At 41.9% G+C, this 27,485-nt stretch overlaps 1 protein-coding gene across 1 annotated transcript in view; it reads right to left on the reverse strand.

Moving 5' to 3' along the window:
- The window catches only part of FREM2 (FRAS1 related extracellular matrix 2), a 281,323-nt gene that overhangs the window by 18,817 nt on the left and 235,021 nt on the right, over nt 1-27,485 (reverse strand). The window contains exons 17-19 of the mRNA XM_089690817.1: nt 10,772-10,964; nt 5,686-5,790; nt 63-190 (exon numbers count right to left, since the gene is read on the reverse strand). Of these exons, the coding sequence (XP_089546943.1) occupies nt 63-190; nt 5,686-5,790; nt 10,772-10,964 (426 nt within the window). The remainder of the gene's footprint in view (nt 1-62; nt 191-5,685; nt 5,791-10,771; nt 10,965-27,485) is intronic.

Genomic DNA, 27,485 nt, shown 5'->3' on the forward strand with positions numbered 1-27,485 from the left:
AGGAGTATCAGTGCATTGTAAAGAGGAAAAAGTATTTTATGTAATGCCAAACCTTCTCTTACCGCAAATTCAGAAACAAAGCTCCACTGCTGGACTGGCTGGCTATAGGTTGGTTCACTCCGTACAAGACTTAGTGTAAAGATCAGCTCAGGGTGATCAGCTGACATGATCATAGAGCTCAGTGAAGTTCCTAGAACAAACAGACTCCGGTTATTAATAAATTAATTTAGTATTTATACACTCCAGACAATACTTTTTTTTGTAGATTTGTAAGGATTTTGGAAGAGTAAATACTTCTATTAAATCATGACTCCTGTTTATGACCCCATTCAGGAGCAGTTGTCACCAATACATGAACAGGCTGACAATAATGATAACCTCACAAATGTTCTAACTCTCCCAATAATAAACAGAAATGATGCAATGTGTGTCCCCATGTGGGAGATTTCTCATCACATCCAGACAGGAAGTGAGAGGAAATCTCCCCAATGAGGAAACAGACCCTTTCCCACCCTGTCAAAAAGAAAAAAAATGTTTTATCAAGGTTAAAGCTTTAAAATTTGTATATTCATTTTTAAAGAATAAATTCTTGCTCTTTTTCAACAAGACCATTCAAGGTATTTCTCCAGTGACCAGACAGGCATGAAGCTAGAAAGAGTTCAGGCTAATTTACAGTCATGCAAATAAATGTGATCGATTTTACCAATAATGTCCCCACTGCAACAATATAGTGGTAAAATCAATCAGTTCAATGGCTAAGAATTGACATCTTCAGAAAGAGCTTGTGGATACCTGTGTCATAGGATGAACTGAATGGACCAAACTATGTAACTACAGTGAAGGAAATAAGTATTTGATCCCCTGCTGATTTTGAATGTTTGCCCACTCACAAAGAAATGATCAGTCAAAAAATCGAATGGTAGGTGTATTATAACACAGAGACAGAATAGCAACAAAAAAATCAAAAGAAATTCATGTCTAACAAATTATGCACTGATTTTCATGTTCATGAGGGAAATAAGTATTTGATCCCGTCATTCAGAAGGATTTGTGGCTACCAGGTGTCTTTCATACAGGTAACAAGCTGAGATTAGAAGAAGTCTCTTAAAAGGGAGTGCTGCTAATCTAATTTTTTACCTGTATAAAAGACACCTGTCCACAGGAGCAATCAAACAATCAGATTCCAAACTCTCCACCATGGCAAAGACCTAAGAGCTGTCCAAGGATGTCAGGGACAAGATTGTAGACCTACACAAGGCTGGACTGGGCTACCAAACTATCGCCAAACAGCTTGGTGAGAAGGTGACAACAGTTGGTGCAATCATTCACAAATGGAAGAAACACAAAACAACTGTCAGTCTCCCTAGGTCTGGTGCACCATGCAAGATCTCACCTTGTGGAGTGTCAATGATCATGAGAACAGTGAGGAATCATTCCAGAACTACACGTGAGGATCTTGTCAATGATCTCCAGGCAGCTGGGACCACAGTCACCAAGACAACAATTGGTAACACACTACGCCGACAAGGATTGAAATCCTGCAGTGCCTGCAAGGTCCCTCTGCTCGAGAAAGCACATGTCCAGGCCTGTCTGAAGCTTGCCACCGAACATCTGAATGATGCAGAGGAGGACTGGTTGAAAGTGATGTGGTCAGATGAGACCAAAATCGAGCTCTTTGGCATCAACTCAACTCGCCGTGTTTGGAGGAGGAGGAATGCTGCCTATGACCCCAAGAACACCATCCCAACTGTCAAACATGGTGGTGGAAACATTCTGCTTTGGGGGTGCTTTTCTCCTAAGGGGACAGGACAACTGCACTGCATCAAAGGGATGATGGACGGGGCAATGTACCGTCAAATCTTGGGTGAGAACTTTCTTCCCTCAGCCAGGGCATTGAAAATGGGTCATGGATGGGTGTTCCAGCATAACAATGACCCAAAACACACAGCCAAGGCAACAAAAGAGTGGCTCAAGAAGAAGCACATTAAGGTCCTGGAGTGTCCTAGCTAGTCTACAGACCTTAATCCGATTGAAAATCTGTGGAGGGAGCTGAAAGTTCGAGTTGCCAAATGTCAACCACCAAACCTTAATGACTTGGAGAGGATCTGCCAAGAGGAGTGGGCCAAAATCCCTCCTGAGATATGTGCAATCCTGGTGGCCAACTACAGGAAACGTCTGACCTCTGTGATTGCCAACAAGGGATTTGCCACCAAGCACTAAGTCATGTTTTGTGAAGGGGATCAAATATTTATTTCCTTCATAAACATGCAAATTAGTGCATAATTTGTTAGACATGCATTTCTTTTGAAATTTTTGTTGCTATTCTGTCTCTCAGTGTTATAATACACCTACAATTTGATTTTTAGATTGATCATTTCTTTGTGAGTGGGCAAACATTCAAAATCAGCAGGGGATCAAATACTTATTTCTTTCACTGTATATGCAGGGCCGTGGATAAGGGGGTACCACCAGTCCTCCTGTATGAGGCCCAGGACAGCAGGGGGGTCCAGTATCTGAATCAGATTTGGGAGGGGAGGATGATCGGCACAGTGGGGAATTACTGGAACCAATTACCTGTATGACTCTCTGCAGCAGCTGAAAGCTGGCTTCTTCTCTCCCTCCCTCCCCATACAAGAGATCGGTTCCAGTAATTACCACCCATCACCCTCCCTGTACACCATACATTTCCCCTGCTACCCAGGCCCCTCTGTGTGCCCCCCACTCCAGTAGTGCTTCCTTCCCACTGGCAGCTGCAAGCATACAATAGGATCCTTCAGGGTGGAGAGTGGGGGAAGAGTCCGGTAAATATGTCAAATTTACTGTACCAGCTCCTTCCTTTCCTGAATGAACACACTGAATGATTGGAACCGATCACTCACTGCGATCATTCATAATTGAAGCATAGTAAACTTTGTTTTTTTGGGGGTGGGGGGTTGTCAGGTTGGCTGTATGGAGCCCCGTGGTTTCTAACAGCAGCCCTGACTATATGTAAATGTGCACTATGGAATTAGACTGGCACTTCAAGAAGGGGGGTTGGGGACATAAAACAGTTCCCCTTCTCAATCAGCCATCAGGGTAATTTCATCATAACCCCACAGCAATCCAAAGGTCCCTTGTTATTGGACAACTGGAGGCAGGAGGAAGCAGGTAAGTTCCCTCACTACGAGGAATGTTGGAGCTTTGTCCATTTAGAAATACTTGGCATTCTTCTAGGAGCCCATAGTTTACTTCTGCTTGCAAGGTTCTTTTTTAGAGTGACAGAGTGAATTTAAATACGCCAGATTCATCTACTTTAATGCTTCATGGAGGAAGTTATATACATATAATCCTGCTTGCTAACCATTGTTTCACAACTGAAGATCATATATATTCCAGTTGACAAATGTTAAAGGGTTCATTTATAAAGAATTCACATGGCCATTTGCCCAGGGAAAGAACATTTACATTTATCCTGTCTGAATGGGGCAAAAAACTATTTAAAAAGCATATATCCTGTGCTGTTCGAAGGTAAAATGTTGATTTATAAAGGAAACTACTGCATCTGGCCACTAGATGGAGCTAAGTATCCTAGGAATTTCCAATGATACTTAGCGCCATCTACTGGCTAGATGCAGTATTTTCTGTTTGAAAAAATTATCTACATTGGAACTGCACAGGATATAGTCTATTTACTTTTGTTGTTGTCCTATTCAACAGAACAAATGTACATTCACTAGGTAAATGGCTATGCAAATTCTTTATAAATGAACTCCCTAAGAGTACTACTTTTAAGAATAATTTAACGGTCAGTCCACCCAAAACTGGTATCTAATTTTTGGAAGATATTGGAAATTGAAACCATCTGACACATTATTGTATCTCTTATATGCGTTTCTAGATCTGTAGACTTGGCTTGGCAGATGTTCTCATGCACTGAATGCAAAGTCCTTTCCTATTGGAGAGTATGTAAACTCAACAATATCATATTCCTGATATGTGCCTGCTGTACCATGTACTTATATGAAAATAGTGTTTTGTTTTATTTGTATTGCTTCCTTTGTGTGAAATTCCTGGGGCTCCTCCCAGTCCCTCTGCTTTCCTATTAAAAACTGACCACACTAGGTATAAGAACACATTCTGGTCAGTTTTCTAGCTGGGAACTCAGTCTGCTCTCCTCCAATGATCTGACTTGTCCTGACACACCCCTACCCAGCCATTCAGTGTAATGTTGTTTCTTCTCCCCCACCTGTCTATGTAATTATTTATAAAAAAGGAAAAAAGAAGTATTTATAATGTTTTATACATATACACAAATGTTTTGCCTTTAATTTCTATTTTAACCAATTCAATACCGGGCAATTTTACACCTTCCTGCCCAGGCCAGTTTTCAGCGCTCTCACACTTGGAATGACAATTGCGCGGTCATGCAATATTGTACCCAAACCAAAATTTTATAATTTTCTTCACACAACTAGAGCTTTCTTTTGGTGGTATTTAATCACCGCCGGGATTTTTGTTTTTTGCTAAATTAACAAAAAAAGACCAAAAAGTTTGAAAAAAACACACGTTTTTCTTTGTTTGTTATAAAATTTTGCAAATAAATAATTGTTCTTCATAAATTTAGGCCGAGATGTATTCTGCTACATGTCTTTGGTGAAAATAACCCAAATTAGGATGTATTTTTTAGTTTGTAGGAAAGTTATAGAGTTCACAAACTATGGTATAGATCTGAATATTGATCAATCCTGAAGTACTGACAGCCAATCTAATTTCTTGAGGTCCAAGAATATCAGAACAGTACAGATATCCCCCGAATGATCCCTTTTTGCAGAGTAGACAGTCCGACGTACTTCATAAGAGGCATGGCGAGTTTTTTGAAGCTGTATTTTTTATGTCATAATTTTTTGGAAAATGAAAAAATGCAAAAAATTATTTTCACTATTTTTTTTTTTACACACTGTCACCAGTGCAGTACAGCATCTTCATATAACTGGCATGGCGGTGATCAGGGACACTGACTGGTGACAGTATGGAAAAAAAAAATATATATTTTCTTTATTATTTTTAATTTGTTTTTTCCCTTTTTTTTTCTTTTTTTTAAAGATTTTTTTTCATATTTCACTATGTCCAAAGTAGTACAATGTTACCATAGTAACATTGTACTACTTTGGGGAAGTGGTCAGTATTTCTTTATTTTTTTTTTTACACAATTTGCTTATAGCAAAGAATTACTTTGCTATAAGCAAGCATTTACCTGAATGACATCGATTCATTCAGGGTTTTTTTTTTTTGTGCTTAGCTGTGATTTGGCCACAGCTAATCACATGACATGTGCATGTGATTAGCTGTGACCATTCACAGTTAGACACTAGTATACAATGGATGGCATGAATGAAGCTATCCATTGTATACAACTGTCATGTGACCTGCTGTGATTGGTCACAGCAGGTCACATGGTACCGGCAACGGGGCCGATAATCAGATCTGTCATCGGCTGTGTCCGAGGTACACGGCCAGTGACAGATCGTGCCGCTGCGCGGCTCTGCAAGCGCAAAAAGTGCGCATGTGCGGGAGGACGCCATATGGCGTCCACCCGGAACGCTGATGACATATGCTGACCGCCATTCGGCCATAGGGCAGGCGGCAAATGGTTAAACTGTATGGGTTGTTTCTGATTCTAGTGGAAGTGATTTTTGCTATTCATACCAGGATGTGACATCATGAATAGACCATTGAATCGAGCCTCAGTCTTAAAATTGACCACCAAGCGTCCCTCTTCATTAATACGCATGCTGGTTGGGTACAGAGATCCTGAAAAAAAAATGGTGGGTGTAAATGCATGGTTTATTACTTTCACAGGTAAAAAATAACCTAGCTTGCGCACTTGAAGAACTGATACTGAAACCAAAACTCAAATATTCAATGTGCAGGAAGGAAACAATGGAGACAAAATGGTAAGGGAGAGGACAGAGGGCAAGGTGGATAAATAGATAAGGTCTCTTTAACACTGTGGCAGAGCCTATCACTCTCTAAAAAGTTATACATGGTGGATCACTTTTCAGGGGGTAGTAGGGCAGTGGCTGATCAGGGTGATCGTGAGGTAATCCTTCTGCCTCCAAAATGTCTGTTTTATTTTAATTGTAAAGGGGATTTTGTATTAAAAAAACTGCAGATTTGGCTCGAAGTTGCAGAGCACTCCCAATGACCTCAATGGGCGAGTATGACAGGCAGTGTCATCTGTCAAACTCTGCAGGCCAAGTTTGACAGGTGGTAGCAGCATTTGTACAGCCCCATCCGGCTGTAATGTTAGAATTTAGTTGGGTTGTTGGGGGGATGGTAAAACCATGACTTGGCTTCCTGTTTAATGGCCCTTGGCCGCCTGTGTGAAAGAGCACTTAGTGAAACAAAGAATATGAAACCTGCAGGAATACAGAAAATTCTACAACCCTAAAGTGGTAGTAAAGATAAAAAAAAAACCCCTGCAAGATATTATAATGTGCTAGTACACATCGCATACTAGCACATTATGAAGGACTTACCTTAAAACGAAGCCCTGCAACGGCATGCTGTCACACGGCTTCCATCAGGTGAGCTGCGGCGACATCACTCCTGTACATGCACACGGGAGTCTCAGGACACGGCACAGTGCTCTGAAGAAACGGCACGGCTATGCTGGTCCTTCAGATGCATGCGCTGGCTGTCAGAAACAGCAATTATCTCCTAAACAGTGCACATTTAGGAGACATTCATTTTACCTACACGTAAGCTTTATTATAGGCATTTAATGAAGCTTAGCTGTAGGCAGGGGCGGACTGACAACTCATGGGGCCCTCGGGCAATAGGGGATCATGGGGCCCCCGTGTCCTCGCCCACACCCAAAAAAGCCTATGAAAAGCCAATGAAAGGTACCAGGAGCATCTCATGGGGCCCCCTACTGACCCTGGGCCCTTGGGCAGTGCACGAGAGCTCGAATGGTCAGTCCGCCCCTGGCTGTAGGTACTGTAAATATCTCATAAACATGAACTGTTTAGGAGATATTCACTGTAGAAGCACCAGTGACGTCACCGATGCATGCACACTACGCTCTCAGTGTACGGTGCGCCATCCATGGAGAGAGCTGTGCCGTGGCCAAAACTCCTGCACTTATGCACAGGACTGAAGACATCACGGCTCGGCCAATCAGACAGCAGCAGCTCACGAACCTGGAAGGAATACCGGGTGAAGATGGAAGCCTTGGGGAGCTGTGACAGTGCTCCGCTGGAGGGCTTTGTTTTCAGGTAAGTCTTCCATAATGTGCTAGTATGCAATGCATTCTAGCACATTATGCTCTTGACTTGCAGGGAGAAGATTTTTTAGATTTTTCTTTGTGGTTTACCACCGCTTTAAGGAACACAGAAACATTTATTACTATAGCAGGGTTTCATGGAATCCTAGGGTTCCTCCAAAGGTTGCTAAGGGTTCCTTGAGCAGTGAGCACTTTCTACCTCTCAAATAATTTCCCACTGACACCATTGATCTGTAACGATAATCCCTATGACATCAAGTTTAAGGAGCATTCTTCCCACTGACCATCACACTAATAATATATCATGAGTTGTAGATATAGTAACTTTTAGCAGGGGCTAACTGAGACCGATACGTTTTTTCAAGGGTTCCTCCTGCCCGTGTTGAAAAGGTTGAGAAAGGCTGAACTATAGGAAGCAGTTGGTTAAAATACTGGTTCACCGACAGATGGCAATGTTGCTATTCTAATAGATTAATTGATTTACAAATGTTCACATCAACAATCTTTAAACCAAGAACATAAACGGTCTGCATGAATCAAATCTGCCAATTAAAAACTCAAACAACATGAAGCTCTCACTTCAGTCTCTCTACATTTCTCTGTGGAATGACATTTCCGGTCATAAACAATATTAAAAAACCATCTGAGAAATGACAAGCAATATATCAATGCCACAAAAACCTTTACCAGAAAATTGAAATAGAAGCTTCATAAGTCCTAATAGGTCTCAAAAGATAAATGTCTCTTTGTTACAATCACTATGCATGGGTTTATTAACATAAAACAAGTTAAAAACAGATTTATTTACATATAGTGGTTCTAATTAGTCCTGCTAAAATTGACAGGAAAATTATGGAACTGGCTGTAAAATGAGGTCTTAAGACAAATTTTTTGCTGGTTACAGAAGGCAGAACTACCACCATTGTAGGCCCTAGGTGTGATTGCTGGTTGGTATAAGAGTATACTGCCTTTGTCCTTCTCCCCTCATGGTATCCATCAGCTCTAACATGCACCAGGTACAGGATCCTGTTCTTGCAAGTTAAAGTCTCTAAGGAGCCATTATGCATCCACGACTAGAGATGTAAAACTTTCCAAAAATTTGAAGCCAAGGGATAAATGCTCTTTTCCATGTTTTTTTCTGGAAAAAATGGAAATTTCTGGAAAAAAAAAAAACTCAATGTGGAGTACTTTTACAAATTGAAAAGAGGTTTGGTCAAGGAATTTCTTCTTGGCAAGCTGTATGATGGTCATAATAATTTAAAAGCTTCCTGACAATATGCATTTTCAGCTATTGACAATGCTGATCCAGAAGAGCTCAATCAATTTTCTCCTGATTTTCAGGTGTCATTTTATCTATAAATGAAGGTAATCGTGTATTTTCGTTTCGGTGGAGCACAGCCTACTTTGATCATGGCCTTGAAAGAGATAGGCTGTGTCCTACCAAAATGTTGGACGCTCAGTAAAAAAGTTCATGTTGTATATCGGGGCTCCTTTTAAAGTCCTGCATGTGGCTCTCTCCTCGGATGTATATACTGTAAATATATATTTTTGGGACCATGCTTTGCTGAGGTGCCTTGACACTGTAGTGTGGGCTCATATGTGTTTGTAAATGCACACAACAAACGGATTCTGCTAAGTGGGAATGGGCTCTCGCCATAATGCGCAAGTACGCCCCTAGCAGAAACAGCTCCATGATTTTCATCCTCAAACACTGGACAACCACTGATGATGTAAATCCTTTACATTGTCCCAGGCACCTGACTTCATTCAGAATGCAAAGAATAAGTGGTACATTAGTTCCGCCTTAGTTCCGAGGTTCCAGAATGCAGCTCTTCTGCATTCATGAACCTTGTCACTGAAAACACAGGAGCCTAAACGTTGGTACTACTCACTACAGCCTCCAGCCTCGTCCAGCTGCAGCCTACTATAGACTTTAACAGGCTCCTATCAGCGGGGCTTGGGACTGCACCTGTCCCTTCAGGGTGCACTAAAACTCAAGAGAGGGACAGATTGCAGCTGCACAGCTATATGCAAGGGGTCTAAGCAGGACTTTTACACCCAAGTCACACTGGGTGTGATTTGACATGCGACTTGCATGCTAAGCGACTTGCAAATCGTATGCCAAGTCGCACCCTGTTGTCCGCTATTAGAATGGTCATATCGGTGCAGTTTCGACTTGGTCGGAGCCGCACCAATTTCTAAAGTAGTACATGCACTACTTTTGTTGTGATTTGCATAGACATCTGTGTCAGATGTCTTGAAAATCGCAACTGAAATTGGCATCTCACCTGATTTTGAAATCGTGCAACTTCACTGTAAATCGCACAATTTCAAAATCGGCTTTGAAGTGACCGGGGGCTTATGTTGACTGGCTGCGGAGTGTGGTGGAGAATCTTTGCTTTTTTTTTTTTTTGAGTTATCCTGTCCGTGTGCACATATTTTTTTACTAGTTATAGCAACAAATGCTATTAGCTCCATTTTTTTTGCCTTATTTCTTTGTGTGTCCCCTTGTGTGGCATTTCCATCACTTCCTGTTCTGCAGAACACATGGTAAATAGTCAACAAATGCAGAGATTCCTCTCTTTTCTTGTTCCTTCTGACACCTTTACAAGGAAACTAGAAATCTTCCAAACAGGACACAGACAGCAATAAAATACTGACAGATCTTCTACATTTTCCAGACTCAACATAAAATAAAGAATAGTGCTAGTTCACATATATGCGGATTAGATGCGGTTTGAACCACATCCAATCCACATGACATGTGAAATAACATTTCTTCCTATGGTGTCTGTTTACATATGTCTGGTACACTGGTGGTGCGGATTCAGTGCGCTATTAAAAGAGTCCTGTCTGATTTCTGAGGAGTGCGGTCCGGTTCAGGCACAGATTACAGGCTATGGACTTGTATGGGAACCGTTTCTAAACCACATATGTGTGAACAAGATAAGATCCTGAGCCAATCCTGTCCTGAACCTGATGTAAACCTGAGCTGAACCGTTGAACAACTACTGTGTCAGTTAGCTGTGAAACCTGAGCTTCAACCCACACCGAACAAGTTTGAATCAGCTAAAAAAAGAGTCCTGTCCGATTTCTGAGCAGTGCGGTCTGGTTCAGGTACAGATTACAGGCTATTGACTTCTATGGGAACCGTTTCTAACCTGCATATGTGTGAACAAGATAAGATCCTGAGGTAATCCTGACCTGAACCTGATGTAAACCTGACCTGAACCGCTAAACAACTACTGTGTCAGTTAGCTGTGAAACCTGAGCTTCAATCACCGCACATGTGTGAATCAGCTCTAAAGGTTTGTCTGGATTTGGGATTTGAGATAAAGCAGAAAGGATTAGAGTGCAATAGAAAAAAGTAGAAATTGGAAAAGGCTCTAGTCAATGCAGACAGAAAATTTTAAAAAAGATAAACAATTTATCTACAAAACACATCTGGTTCAACTACATGGCACATTTAAGCATTTCATGGTACTAAAGAAGATAGGAAGAGGTTACCTTGTAATTCTGCTTCGGGCGGGCTACCAATCCCATCCTTCCACAAGATGGCAGTGTCGTACACAAATGTGAGCCTCAGCTCGGAGTGCAGATCGAAATGCTGCCAGCCACCGACTCCCACCGGAGAGTGAAATACATAGGACACGTACAGGGGCACCCGCAGGGTTACATAGGACTGGACAAGATTCAAGACCTTTAAACAGAAAAGAGCACTTTAAAAACATGACTCCCTCTACTTGTAACATTACATTCACAACAGGTAGAAAACATTCACCTAGCAATAGATGTAGCTTTTTTATGATGAAGGATGGTTGTTACTTTGTTTCTGGAACAAATATTAAAGATATTCTGTATATTTTCAGTTAAACAACGTTCTGTAACATGTTATTACTAACACCGTTTGATTTCTCGTATTAACCCCTTTACTGTCAGGCACTGCCTCAAGCTTTGCATCTCAACCAATGTTGCTATTGCTCACTCTCATAATATAGTGAACCTTTTATTAAAAGTTTACTTTTTTACCATACATTTTCCAAAAACACAGGACCTATCAAATTAAAAGATGATACTATTGATTTTTAAGGTCCCATGATAGTTGTGCAAATGTTTTTAAGCAAACCAGCCTTTCTCAACCTTCTCACCCCAGAGGAACCCCTAAAACAACCCCCAGGTCTCAGGGAACTCTTAAAGAAATCAATTAATCTGGGGGGCAATGGCAAAAATGCTTTACACATTGGTAGCCAGTAGGAAGAATATAACCCTTACTAGATTGTAAGCTCCAAGGAGCAGGGCCCTCAATTCCCTCTTGTATTGAACTGTATTGTTACTGTATTGTCTCCCACTATAATGTAAAGCGCTGAGCAAACCGTTGGCGCTATATAAATCTAATAATAATAAAAACCCTTACAGTGGTGGTCAGAATGCCAGTCACACAGATAGCTAAAAAAGATCACTGATGTCAAACTGTGGCATTGGCCCTGGTACTATGCAGGCAACAATAGATGGGAGGTCAACAAGCAAAAGTGAAGGAACCCTTAGCAACCTCTGTAGGAAACCAAGTCGAGAATGGCTGAAATACACTAAAATTGTGTAAAAGATAAAAACTCTCCAAGGTAATAAATTACAAACATGGATACATTTTAAAAGAGAAACAACCAGAAAAATACTAAATTAGAAGTGGAGAAAAATGTGTAAATTTGAGATATACTGGTATCCACACCCCCAGGACCAGTTCCATAAAAAGCTTTATAAACAATAAATTAAATATCTTTTTAGAAAAAACTACATTGCTCAGCAATAACTTTACAACCACTGACATATTATGTGAATAACAATGATTACAGTATCATGTTACACTGGCCTCTGAAAGTAGGTGGGATATATTAGGCAGCAGGTAAACATGTTGCTGCTGAAGTTGTGTTGTGAGATGGGTTGAAAGCATAAAAAATGGACATCACAGTTTACTGTGTATGGGGTTGCATAGCTGCAATTCGGTCAGGGTGTCCATGCTGACCTGTGTCCATAGTCAAAAGTGCCTTCAATGGACCACGGAGCAATGGACGAAAGTGGCCTGGTCTGATGAATCACATTTTTTTTTACATCATGTGTGGTGTGTGTATGCGGCTTACCTGGGGAAGAAATGGCACCATGATGAAGTGTGGGAAGAAGAAGAGTTGGCAGAGGCAGTTAGATGTTTTGGGCAATATTCTGCTGAGAAACCTTAGGTTCTGACATTCATGTGAATGCTACCTGACACCCACCTAAACATTGTTGCTAATCAAGTACACCCCTTTATGGAAATGGTATTCCCTGAAGGCAGTGGCCTCTTTCAGCAGTATAATGCACCCTGCCACACTGCAAAAAGGGTTCAAGGATGGTTTGAGGAATACGTGTTTGAGGTGTTGATTAGGCCTCCAAATTATCCAGATCTTAATCCAATCAAGCATTTGTGGGATGTGCTGGAAAAACAAGTCCGATCCATGGAGGTCTCACCTCACAACTTACAGGACTTAAAGGGTCTGCTACTGATGGCTTGGTGCCAGAAACCACAGCATCCATCCTGACTGTATGTACTATTATACATCAGGGAAGATTTTACATCAATGTCAGAGACAGTGCATCAAACTGCACATACATGGGTGAAACCAAGCAAATAATTCCTTTCTGCCATTAGGTCAACTGTACATCCTAGAACCCCTGACTTACAGCCAGGGGCGGACTGACAACTCATGGGACCCCCGGGCAATAGGGGATCATGGGGCCCCTGTGTCCTTGCCCAAACTCAAAAAAGCCTATGAAAAAGGTACCAGGGGCATCTCATGGGGCCCCCTACTGACTCCGGGCCCTCGGGCAGTGCCCGAGTTTTCAAATGGTCAGTCCGCCCCTGCTTACAGCACAAATACAGACTAATTGAACAGAGCAGCCTATTTCAAAATGCATACAGCCGTTTCAGGCTTGCTAGTTTTCATTAAAACAGTGTATTTGGGGGAAAGAGCAAAAAGAGGCAAGGAGAAATGATTTGTATGGCTCTTCCCAGGGCCATCTTAATGAATGGACACACCTGGGCAATAACCAGGGACCCCAGGTGAATAGGGGGCCCATGATCAGGGCCAGGAAAAGGTGGAGGGGTAGTGCTGTGTTTGGGGATGCACTGGATTAGGCCAGTCATGCCACTCCTCTTTGACAAGAGTACCTGCAATGTCACTCCTGTCAAAAGGAGAAGTGGCTGGCTGATGATGGGGAGAAAGTTCAACTTTCTCCTCCCTTCTGCAGTGGGGCAGAAGAGAGCCGGCACTGGGAAGTCACCTTAGTCTCAGCCTGGGAGAGGAAGAAGCAGCTGACTTCATTGCAGTGGGGAACAGCATGTGATTTTTGAGTACAAGTGGGAAGGTGGGCACAACAGTGGACACTGTGTTAGGGATTGCACAGACGACACCTAATGTATGGGGACACTGTGATGGGAACACCTGATGTATGAGGACATTATAATGAGGACACGTGATGTATGGGGACATTGTGATGAGCACACATGATATATGGGGACATCTGATGTATGGGGACACTGATGGCAATACTGTGATGAGGACATTTGATGTATGGGCACAATGTGATGAGGACTTCTGATGTATGGGAATACTGTGATGGGGACACCTGATTTATGGGGACACCTGATGAATGGTGATCCTGTGATGTGAGAACCTGATGTGTGGGGACACAGTGACAGGTAACCTGATGTATGGGGACACCTGATGTACAGTTTATGGGCACAGAGATAAGGGAACCTGATTATATGGGCACTGTGAGGGGGACACATGATGCAGGCTGGTAGGGGCCCTAGTGCATTGCTTTGCCCAGGGGCCCATGATGCTATTAAGATGGCACTGGCTCTGCTCTCTATCCTAAAATAAGAAGTAAAATGTTATCCTTAATTTTTAGATTTGTGATTGAGGTGACACATGTAGAAACCTTTCCTTTTTTTTTAATTCTATGTTTCGACCGAAAGACAAATACACCCACAGATATACATTAGCTACACATCATTACCAAAAGTTTGCAGGTATTGACAAGGTACAAACAGCTGGAAGAGAATCCATAGACAAATAAACATTGTGTCCCACATATTAGCAAACAGAACATAAACATCTGGTATCAAACTTGGTAAAAGCTAGGCATATAAAAAACTGTACCTTCCCCTTCCTCAGCCAGGAAACAATAAGATACAAGTTTTGATTCTTCATGGAAACAGAAAACACAAAGAGGCATTGGAGGAAAAAGAAAGAAGGAAAAAAAAGGGGGACGGGGGAGTTATGAAGGTGAGGGTAATACGTTCCTCCTCAACTCTCTTTCCCCTCAGGACAGGGACACTGGCTAAGGACCACATTGGTATACACAGCATTAGTGGGAATGGTCTTCAAGAGTTCCTTATATTTATGAGAGGACAGAAATTGGGTCCAGCAGAACCAGGTCTTAAGGAAACTGGCACCTTGTCTTTTAACTGACAGTGTCAGAGCGTCCATTCTCATTAGATTGTTAACTAAGAAACATGTTGTAAAGTGTGCCTGAACACAAAAAGTGAAGCTATTAAAAAGGTACATTTTATTTATTATAGTGGAAATGGTAGTTTTGTCTTAGCATTACCCTGAAATTGTACATTCTGCCTTAAATTTCTTCTGAAAAATAGAAACGTGACTGTGTCTACTATTGTTCTTTAGCCTAGTAGCAATTCTATCTGCAGTGTGAGGTCATCAAGGTGCTGCTGTCTCTGACTGCTAGTTTCAGATATAGAGATTTGGCATTGTCACTATTGTGTTGCTACTGTTCTCCTGTGGGCTTGCCAGAGAGGAAGCTGTACATAAGCACCTGCATTTGCAAGCATTTCCCTGCTTCTGCTTCATTCATTCTGTGGAATTCCATCACCTCCCATGCTCTTTCTTGGATATCACCCAACCAGTATTCGGGGGGGCAGCTCTGACATAAGGAAGCAACAGCCTTCTCCTTTACCAAGATAACCATCTCCACACATAGTCCCAGTGCAGAACAAGGCATAGCAAGTCAGTAATGAGGACAAGGTCAGCTGCCGGGAGCATATAGGCAAAATTGGTGACAAGTCCGTTGCCCACTTTTTGGGCTCAGCTTCCACACACAAAGCCTTAAGAGGATTTAACTGTGCTCCATCCTGTCAGAAAAAAACTATTTTGGTATTTACAAGGTAATCATGGGATCATTTTTGTACATAAATTGACCTACAGGTGTGTTGAATGCTTGCCAGAAACTTGTTACATATATGACCTGTTAAAGACCCAACCGGGACAGGGGCTTCTAGAGGGGACTAGGGGCTAGCCTTCTACCTACTGATTAAGGCCCATGGAGAGAGACGATCATTCTCTAATGATGGACAACAACATGATGAATACTGAGAGGCTTGGATTATTTCTCTGCATACAGACAATAAATCTTCCTTTTTGAAGTGGATGGAAAGATGTAATAATAATCTTATACCGGTCAGAGGAAATATGGTGGCCCTCTTGCAGACTGGGTTGTTGAAGTTCCTCTATTTGGGACAGAAATATTTATCAACAATCTCCCTCAAGAAATCTATGAAGATAAATTAATTCCACTGTTCAGACTGTTGGAATATTGTATGAGTTTTGTCTTATGATGGACAGATTATACAAGTGAAATCAAAAACCTGATAGACAGCTTGTGTAATGGACTTTTTTTTTTGGGGGGTGGGTTTGTTGCTGGTCTGTCTGTGGTGTGCTCCCTAATTAATCAAAGCATTGTCTGGGTGCTTGGCTGCTGATTAGCTTACCAATAATTAGCTGTTAGCTGTTGGCTGTACTGTTTACCTTTTGCATTGTTTAGGATTAGCTCTTACCTAATCAGTATGGGATATTTATTCCAATGTGTAATATTTGTGGGGACTGCCCCAGGGGCGGACTGACCATTCAAGCACTCGGGCACTGCCTGAGAGCCCATAGTCAGTAGGGGGCCCCTGAGATGCCCCTGGTACCTTTCAGATGCTTTTTTGGCTGGGGCTTGAGTGTGGGGGCGAGGACGCAGGGGCCCCATGATCCCCTATTGCCCTGGGGCCCCATGAGTTGTTAGTCCGCCCCTGGACTGCCCCTATTTCTGAGTGTATAAAAATCTGTGTTTCTGTTCAACAAAGTAGTTCCTGTTTGGCATCTAAGCTAGTCTCATCTAGTCTTGGGTGCAATGCCCAGCTACAATAACTTGGTCCTGTGTCCCAGTGGTGAGGAAGTGGTTCTCTGATGAAATCACCCAATCTGGATGACAGGCGTTCCATCACATGACCATCCTTAGGTACGCAGATAATAATGAAAGTTGAATGTGTTGTAATACATTCTGTGATATACAAAGTCACAGGAAAAAATAATTAATTCCCCTTTCTATACAGTCTCAAAGACAGAAGAGTGATAAGAGATCCTTTAACGACGCCTGGCTTACAGACACATTTATTTCCCAGTTGTTCTAGGTTTTCAGCAGAGTGAGGGCCAGAGAGAGATTAGCAGGCTCTGTTGACTCTATAGTGCAGACTCTGTGGAGTCTAAGTAACTTGACTGAGCTTTGCTGCTAATCGGGGCAAGCACAGGTGCACTGTGAACCCGTGGTAATTGCAGCTTTATGATGAGCAGTGTTAAACCATCAGCACACACAGGGCTTCCTTTTACACAAGAGTGTTGACATATCATGCCATACGTTATGCCCAAAGCACACAAAGGATTAATCCAACCTTGTGCATTGATATCCAGTAGGATAACCTTAAAGGGAGCGCCGGGAGTCAATACCACTGTGCCAGGACCACTGAAAAAGCAGTGGGCCATGAGAATGGAACTTTTACTTTAGTTCTACCAGCATAATGATTTATCCACTAAAGCCACCTAAAATAAATAGTATAAAATAAAGAAATATTTATTTAAATTTTACTGCTCCTAATTTAACTTTCTAAAAAACTGCTTCAGAAAAAAAGTAGCAGAACATGGCTTGGCACTATGGCAACCTTGAGGATCTCAGACTAGGAAATGCGACCTTAATGGCCTGTTCTATATCCTGCAGCACCCCTCCTCTCTGTACAGCTTTGAAAAAGATGGGGATGCTGACAAAGGGAATTTTAAGGGCACGCTGGAGTATGGCCCCATGCGCACTGGGTATTTAGCTCCGGTGCATGAGGCTCTGGCATTTAGGTGTCCAGACCCACTGTTGGTAGCCTGTTAAACATTTATGGCAGTATATGCCCAAGGACAAACGCCGGGAACTCGAGAAGTCTGTGTTCTGGGCATTTGTCCCTGGGTACATTATTCCCTTAACATTAGTAGCACTCTGTACTGTCCACCACTGTCCAGCCACAGCAGCTGTCAGCCTCTTAGAGAGTTAATAGACTGTTGGCATACAGGGCTGGACTGTGCCTTCTACCCACACCTAAATACCAAAGCCTCATGCATTAGGGCTAAAAGTAAATTAAACAAAAAGTTGAAGAAAAGTATAATGAATTGGACCCCACAGCACTTCCTGGGCCTAGATTATTTTCTGGATCAGGGGGTATCCATACACACCTTTGGAGGCATAGGAATCAAATGGCGGGTTACGGGACTGGATCTCTAAATAACTTTTAAAAAAATTATAATTAATTAATAATCTATTCATCAATGACCCTGAAATCAAAGTGAAGAAATCAATTTAATGTGTCAGATGACATGCGAGTAGCATTTTCAGTAACTGCTCTTCATTACATGTTTGATTTCACAAAAACAACAGCAAAAATCTCACTAGTTGTAGTTAGCCTGTGTATACATGATTTTCTGTTTTTATTTAAATAAATGTGATAGAATGGTTATGATTTTCATTCAGCTGCTAGGTTAGCTATCCATATGTAAAGTAAAACCAAACTTTTTATATATTTTGAAGGCATACTGGTACCTAAAAAGTATCACACGTCACAGAACTAGACAAAATGGCTCAGTGCCGTGTGATTGTTGTGAACCAATCACAGCAATCACAAATGTAAACATAAAAGATCACCATATCTATGTATGAGGTGTAACAATTGAATTCCCAGAATGCCCATGATGTAGCACTATGGTGGTGAGTCACGCAGTCATTCACACTCGAGCATGTTCTGACATGTTCTAATTTGCACCTGCTTGGGTCTTTACAGAGTAGTAGAAGAAAAACGTTTGTGCGTTGTGCTGTTGGTGGAAAATGAGTGAGAGGAAGCTGGAGCAGCCGATAAAAATAAAATTTTGTGTGAAAACTGCCAAAAGTCTGAATGGAACTTCAGCTCTGTTACAACGGGTTAATGGTAAACATTCCATGATGATATCATATGCTTTTAAATGGCAGAGGCAGTTTAAGGAGAGCTGGGAAGATGGCAATGATGACGCTAGCAGTGGGCAGCCAAAAACGCAAAGGACAGATACAAATGTGGAAAATGAAAAGGTTACGGGAATCTGTTCAGAGGAAAATACCAGAACTCTGGCCTGACACGACTATGCCACGACTATGCTCCTGCACATGATACGTCATGTGTTTGCGAGTCCCTGGCCGAGAAATCCATCTTGAAACTTTACCAACCACCTTATTCCCCTGACCTATCACCCTGCGACATTTGGCTGTTTCCAAAATTTAAAACATGCTACAAATGTGATGACATTCAGCGCACCATGCAAAGACACTTCACAGAGTTGCAGATAATGCATTTCAGGAAAGTGTCCAGCAGTGGCACAGTCAGCTAGAAAAGTGTGTCGCTTCACAAGGGGACTACATTGAAGATAACAACAGCCAGCAGTGTATAGGTAAGCAAACATTTTTTTTTACAGTCCATTATGAGAATAAAATTGTCACACCTGTAAGTAGCACTGCTCCCACTAACCACCAATGAAAGGGGGCACCTTGGGAGCATATTGACCACAAGGGAGACAAACTGTCCACCACTGAGCAGCATGGAGATACACAAGGGACTGGCCACCAAAGTTATGAGGGAAAACACAACTGACCACTAATTGGTACTTATCACTAATCACCAACATGAGAGGTGGCACACACCACTGATCATCAACATTTAAAGGGGTACTTATGACCAGCCACCCCTATAAGGGAGGAATTAACTTTTGACCTCTAAAATCTGCAAGCTGTTTCGTGCATAGTCTTGACCACTCTGCTGTATTGTATACACTGTGGGGCCTCAAGAAATGCATAGATCAGTAAGAACATCAGGTTTTTTTGGTCTTTTTATTGTTATAGTAAAAAAATAAAAACCCAGTGGTTATTAAATATTACAGGAAAAATAAACTCTATTTGTCTTAACAAAATGAGATAAAAATTAATTCAGTTACCGAGTAATTGTCAGGCAAACTATCACAGCACTAAAAACTGAAAAATTGCCTGGTAATGAAGGAATATTTATACAGGATAATACTCAACTGTTTAAAAACATATATATTAAAATGACCCCTAGATTAAAATGGACTCTTTAATATAATACCAGCAAAATAATTTCCCATAAATGATACACTTACATTGGGGAAAATAATGAGCCCCTGTGTGATTCAAATGGTTGTAAATGCTGAATGTTTTTTTTACCTTCATGCATTCCATTTTTGGGGGGAAAGAAAGGATTTTTGCTGACACATAATGCTCATACATTTTTGAGGGGGGGGGGGGGTGCTGTTCGGCATTTTCACCTTGGGCTCTATATGGCCTCGTGCTGGCACTGGAGACAAAGTCAGTAATCCAGTTTGAACTGCATTTTTATTTTTAAAATGCCTGGGCAATTTAAAGGTCTGCTTAAAATCTTCTTGTCACATTTTGACTTGTGCGTGTCTTGAAATAAGCTGGATTTTCTGTTCATATCTCATATTTTATCATTATAGTGAATAAAAGACAAATTCAGAAGATCCAGAGAAAGCAGCACTTGGCTGCATGTAACAGAAATATTTACATGTCTATCTTTGGACGATGCTAAGAACAGAAATACTTCTGAAAACCACAAGACAGAAATCTGCTTCTGGAAGCCATATCAATCTTCCTATGTTATCATCAAAAGTCACAGAGATGCCTTTAAAGGTTTAACAGCCGGTCACTACAGATTTTGCAACTCTGATAACTGGTTTAATGAGCTGCGATATTTATTCTGAGACAACATAGGACAAAGTTCAGCCTTGACACAAAGATGTTTCACCTATGTTAGGTTTTCCTGGATATCTGTAGTTGTGGAAGGAAGCTGAAAGTGACCCTGTGAGACATGCTCATTTGAGAAATAGACCTTCCTCTATAAAATACAAAACAACCTTTTAGCCATAATTTAGAACATTTAAGGCACCAACTCAGGCTCAATAAACTGTAATAATAATAATGATATATATATATATATATATATATATATATAATCGACAGGTCCTATTACAGGTTTTTGCAGCAATGAGCTTTAAAATGTGAAAGCTACCCCAATGCACCCCCACAAAGCACCTGTGCAGTGCCCTACAAAAGATGTAGCGTTCACTAAACTTTCATGTGGGATGTAAAGCACTACCTCCCCTTCCCTTTGAACAGGTTGCCTGATGAAGTGTGTAGTCTCTACAAATGGTAGTTCTGGACAAATAGAAGTGAGATATTGGTAATTGTGGGTTTGACCCAGAGTGGGTCTTCCTTCAAAGGGGCTGGAAAACAGTGGCTGTGCCGTCTATATATAGACCTTCTTCTGATCCTGGGTTGCTGTCATGCTGGTAGTCTGAAAAAAAGACTTGCTGTTGATATCAAAGCTTTGGGTTGGGTGTAGAGAAGCACCCAGTATAAAATTTTGTGACACTTAAGATATTCGGTCCAAATTTTTATTTGGCAAAGAATATTGAGAGGCCAACGAGTGTTGGGTAGGTGCACTGTGGTGCCACAGCAGTAAATGCACAGAGGCCTGGTGTGCAGTAACTGATGTATTGAAGAACTTGCAATCAGTACTACAACCCATCTAGAAAGCTCACCCGACCAGGAACTTACAGTCAACGAGTAGCGGTAGTAGGCCCGAACTGAAGGCCCGACACTTGTCAAGGAGGATGGAATTCTAACACAAAAGGAAGCAAATTGAAGTACAGACGAAAGCACTGAGCTGACCCTACTCCTCTGGAACCTGTCCCTACCGCTAGTGCTGTGCCTGAAAGACAGGAATGCTCTTCCTACACTAGCCACTTCACCAAAGCATGACAAAACCTAGGGCAGGGACTTAAAAAGACTCTACATGACCCATGGTGGCCACCAGTGTGACCTGGAAGCAGCATAGACAATTGGAACGCTGCTCTCGGGAAACAGAGAAACCATGTTTCCCCTCCAACTGCAGTACCGTTCCAGACAAGCGCCACCTGCAGTGCAGATAACAGACCAGAAATGCCTCCCCCTTCATCAGGGTTTAAGTAGTGAATCACAATGGGCGTGATTCAGGATTGATCTGAGCTGTCAGATATGTTAGCCTGTAAAACAAAACAGAAAGGCTTTATAAGCTAACATAGCTGACAGCCCAGATCAAGCCTAAGTGAAAGATATCCTAATCGAAACTGAGTTATTTTAATTCTGATCCACTACTTCAGCCTTGATAAAGAGAAAGGCATTTCCCCTGAAACGCATTGGATTCTCTTGATACTCTTTGTCAAAAAAAATTTGAGCTGAATTTCTTAGAGGAGAAGTACAGCCAAAGATTGTTTCTGTGGCTCAGGAGTGCAGTTCGTTTTGCACTCCTGTGACCTGTTTTCAGCTAACAGCAGGTTAAAGTTCCTCAGAGCTGGTCCAGGCTGGGGAAAGATCCCAACTATAAAGTCAGGATCCACCCAGATCCCTAGACTGGCACCTGGCTCAGCCTCTCAATGACCCGCTGAGAGTCTGAGCCAGCAGCTCCCGCCCCCTCCACAGCCCAGCGCACCAGTGAGCACACGGGCGGGGAGAAGAGCACAGAGCGGTGACTGACAGTCACCAGCTCTAAGCTCACAAAGCACTGAGAATTGAACAATCAGCAGTCTTTGACTGCTCAGTTCTCGTCGGGGGACAGATGCAGCATTGGACCGATGCTGTGTCCACCTAGGTAAGTATGGAACAAAAACCTTAACTCTTCTTTTACGTCATCAGATCACATGGCATTGTAGTGTAAACAAGCCCTCACTATGGTAAAGGATAAGTTCACCTTTTTAAAAAAATAAATAAATGCACATCGTTTTGCAGGTAAAAAGAAATGTGCATTTATTATTCTTTTTAGTATAATTCTGTAAAGCATTGCACCTGCGATCTGTCAGGCTCCTGCAGACTGTCAGTGTAGCTGTCTGCCTGTACCTCGTATGGGCAGGCAGTTACTGAATGACAAAAAGAATCAATGAGCTACCTAGTGCACTCAGCAGCACCCTGAGCACCACTAAGAACCACAAGCTGTCACCTGCAATGAATGAATGATGTGGCCAGGTGGGCACATGGCTGCATTTTTTTTTTTTTTTTTTTTAAATTGTGACAGCAAGTACTGGGAGAAGATCCCTAGCCTGCTGTCACAATGGGGACACGAGGGGAGGGGTTTGCTAATTTAGTAACATGTTACAACCTGAATATGAGTGTAACATGTAATGACAAGTGAACTTATCCTTTAAAGTGTTACTGAACCCAGGACCCTGCATTCACTCTATCTGGTCTCCAACAGTACACACAACATGGAAATGCAATTATTTTAGTAAATATAAACTGATAAATACCTTTTCTCATCAGCAGTATATAGGAGTCTTGTGACTTCTATCAGTGTTCACCTGAGCACTGGTTAAAGCTTGTAGGAGGAGTTTTTTTCCTGCTCTAGGAGGATGCAGAACCCTTGACCTCTGTCTGGACAGTGCTGATCACTCTCTCAAGCAAAATGTCTGTAGCAATACACACCAAACTGAGCATGTGCAGAGTGACTCCACATGATATGTGATATCAAGAGATAAGAAGGGACACTGGAAGAAGGGGAGGATCAGAGAAGTCAGGATCAATCAGCATTTTTACACAATGCAGAGGATTAACCCCTTAGGTTCCACAGTGAGTATAACCAGCATGCTTTACTGCATATACAGACTGATTTTACTGTTGTGGGTTTAGTAACACTTTAATCTATAACCAGTTTCTTTTATATGCTCAAAGAGGACCTCTTTTGCTTTTAAAACATGGCAATAAGATTCAGAATGCCACGATTTTCCAGAATACTAATCTCTTGCTTCTGTAATTGACTCACTGCCTGCAATGCAGAGCTTGGGATCAAATTTATAGACAGTCTGATATGGCCATATTTTGGCTTGTGCAAGAATCAGAATATTCAGCCTTATGTTATTGTAAATGTGCAGACATGCTTACGAAAGATTTAAATCTGGCTCTTTATGCAGTTTTAGTGATCCTGTCTGAGCCTGACATTTCCTGAGTGTTAGGTGTCAGAGGGGATCTGTCAACTACCTGGCCTCATGCACTGCCTGCCATCTCCTGAGAATGGGTAACCGCATCAGACAACAGAGCCTTGTAATTGTTTACATTTCCTCTAACATTTTTATGCAGTTTTAGAAGTTGTGACATTGGGGGAAGATTTACTAAAACTGGTGCACACAGAATCCGGTGCAAATGTGTACAGAAACCAATCAACTTCCAGGTTTTATAGTTAAAGCCTAATTGAACAAGATGAAGTTAGAAGCGGATTGGTTACTATGCTCAGCTGCACCAGAGTCTGTGTGCTCCAGTTTTAGTAAATCTTCATAAGGATTCTTTCACAGACCAGTTTAGTGGATCCCCTTGCTCAGCGGGTGATCTCTCCGCTGATCCCCACGGAGCAAGCGGATGATAGCTCTGTGTCCCCTCCGCTGCTGCAGAGCAGACACAGAGCTGCTCGCTCTCCTCAATGGGCGGTTGGATGAAAATGGACCACCTGCCTGTCTCCATCTGATCCGATCCAATGATAGAAGGGGAACTAGATCCCCATCCGTCCCTTTTTGGCGGATCGGATGTCGGCGGATGTAAATGGACACATGTCTGTTTACACCCGCCGCTCCATAGAGAATGGAGGTTCCGATCAGGTCTGCCTGAAAAACGGGCAAGCGGATCCGATTGGAACGTTTGTGTGAAAGAACCTTAATAGTGTTTAGGGCCAGGCAGTTGACAGGGTAGAAACTGTCTTGGTCAGGTACACCTCTGGCTCTAACAAATGGCATAAGTTCCTGGATGATTTGTACTTTTAGGAAATGTACAGTGCTGTGAAAAATATGTTCCCCCTTCCTGATTTGTTTTATTTTTTTTCATATTGTCACATTTACAATGATTCAGACCCTCAAAACAATTCTGCAATGAGGAGTGGGCCATAATTCCTTCACAGCAATGTGAAAGACTCAATGCCATTTATCGCAAACGCTGGAGTAAAGTTGTTGCCGCCAAGTGTGGCACAACCAATTATTAGATTTAGGGGGCAAATATTATTATTATACAGTATGTATAAAGCGCCAACAGTTCGCTCAGCGCTGTACATTACAATGGGAGACAATACATGCGACAGTACAATAACAATACAATGCGATACACGAGGGGTTCGAGGGCCCTGCTCCTTGGACCTTACAATATAGGACAGAGGGGATAGTGGTACAGCAGGAAATGGCTGTGGGGGATGGAGTGGTAGGAAGAGTTATAATTACTTTTTCACACAGGGCCAGGCAAGTTTGGACAGCTTTTTTCCCTTAATCTCCCTGGTGGTCTAACTAATTAATATTTTTGAATGTCAAAGCTATACATTGTTTTTCATAAAATTTGTAGTTTTATATTGTAGGCCTGTAATTGTTAGGAATAACTCACTGAAATCTGTCCGAACAAGAGTCTAGTAAACATCCCGAGCATGATAAAGTTTGAAACACAAAATCATAAACTATAATATAATAAATAATTATATAAAATAATAATATAATAATAAGAAATGTAATTCAATAATATCATCAAACCAAAAACACTGAAATTTGAAATATAGCGCCAAGTTCACACATCACTGAGCTTAGTCGCAAAATCGTTTTCAGTGTCTGATGACAAATTTCCCCACAAATCATTATTGATCAATTCTGCAAGCGATTCTAATTCACTATCGCTGTTCTCTAGCTGGCCTAAAACTGCTTTTGACCTAAAGGGACGCTTTTTGGACACTATGGATGTTTCTCAGTTTCCAGGCAGAAAGAACAGTAAAAGTGCAGGCAGGGCACAGGACACAGCACTAGGGACAAAATGTATGTGAAATGGTTTGATACAGTAATGTAATACTAAGAGATTACAGTGTACTGTGTGTATGTCAAGTTTTTACTTTTTTGAATCTCCCACCAGTTCCGCCCCCCGTAAGTCCCGACGCTCGCAGGGAACAGAACCCGGAAGACGGATGCCGGCATCGGCCGGAGGACACAGCGGGAGGACCTCGCCGGATCATGGGACAGAGTAAGGCTTGAGGGATCTGTGCAGTGCAATCCCGAGTGTGGCTCAGGGTTACCACTTTTGGTACTGAAATTAACTCCGAGTTACACTCGGGATTGCCGCCAGGGAGGTTAATAAATGAAATGGTCATTTTAAAACTGCCTTTTGTATTTACTCGGGTTATTTCTGTGTAGTATTAAATTTTTTTTGATGATCTGAATCCTGTAAGTTTCACAAATATGCAAAATAAAAATCAGGAAGAGGGCAGATACTTCTTCAGAGCACTGTATAGTGTATTTCTAGTAAAAAAATGTTACTTGCACTCATATACTTACTTTCATGTTTTTTTTATTGTAATAATTTTGTTATTAAATGTGTACATTTGATAACTAACCACTATAAGGCGATGTGTAAGTAACAACGTTTAAAAAGAAAGGATCTCTTTTAATCACAAAGCAAAATTTAGTCTGGAAATTAAACTCCTTTGAATAAGTAAACCTGCTGATGATAGAAGACTTGAGGAAACTGTTAACCTCTTTACAATTTCATTTTTGCTCAATCCAGACTAATGAATAGCTAAGGTTCAGGCTGAACCCAAATTGGCCCAAATCCACAGGAAGCTGTCACATGATAGCAGGCGGCTGACCCAATCAGTATTGGCTGGGGAAATCCCCATCCCGTAGCTATATATAACAAAAAGACGGGGATGCTGATGACATCATTATCCAATAAGGCTACATGGCAGTTGGTTACATGGGCAAAATATGAAATATTTATTGTATAGAGTAGCAGAGACGGAGGAACTCATCGAATCTTCACACGATAATCCGACTAAATTATCGCACACTTGGGCCTGCTGGATCCACTCCCAAGTACCATTCCATCATGGGTCTCCCTCCTTGACAGCCCCCGATCCGGGAGCCCTTTTTTGCTTGCTTGACTGAATGTTTTACCCGACCTCCCCCCTTGGATCTGAGCACCCTTCACTTCATTCTTAGTTAGAGGAAATGCGATTTGCCTTATCGCCAGTCCCCTGATGAATGGATCCCAGTCTCGACCCCCTTGAGTTGTTCCCTAGGTCACCCCAGGGGGGGTTCCTTTGTTTTTCTTCTCTCTGTATCCTTGCCCTTTCCTCTCATTCCCTCTTCCTCTCCTTATCCCTCTCCCCCTCTCTCCCACCCCTCCCCTACCTTTACCCCTTCTTTCTGCCCCTAACTCACCCTAGTAACCTCCTGCTTGTAATCCTTTCCCCCATCTCCCTCTCTTTGCTATTTCCCTTATCTTCTCTATTCTTTCCCCACAAGTCTTACCATCACTAGCACCCTCCCATATACATTTTTTAAAAAATTTTCTTCAGCTTGATATTGCTAGACACACATATAATTTCTGAAAGCATAATATGTACCCCTTGACAGTTTCTATAGATACCGATCTGCAATCCCCTCCTATGTAGATTTACCTGGTTTCGTGCCACACTCCATGTCCCATTGATCCTCATACGAATCCAGGATATTATATTATGTTTTCAGATCAGATAGACATCTATGCCCTTTTTGCAGAGCCCTACACCCAAACCGTGGTTTGGAATAGCCCTTCCTCTAGTTTGGATGTAATCTCTTGCAGTCTACATCCTCTCTTCACATTATGCATTGATTGTGTGTTTTGGACTAACTGTATAACCTAAAAGCTTGTGCCTTTCTACATGCCTTGACCATTGTGATCTATATGTTATCCCCCTTATGGTGTACTTTTGACCTGTATTGTTTTCTTGATTCTAATA

Source organism: Staurois parvus, unplaced genomic scaffold (genome assembly GCF_062004578.1).
Source record: "Staurois parvus isolate SC_StPar_1 unplaced genomic scaffold, SC_StPar_1.0 ptg000544l, whole genome shotgun sequence".
Lineage (NCBI taxonomy): Eukaryota > Metazoa > Chordata > Amphibia > Anura > Ranidae > Staurois > Staurois parvus.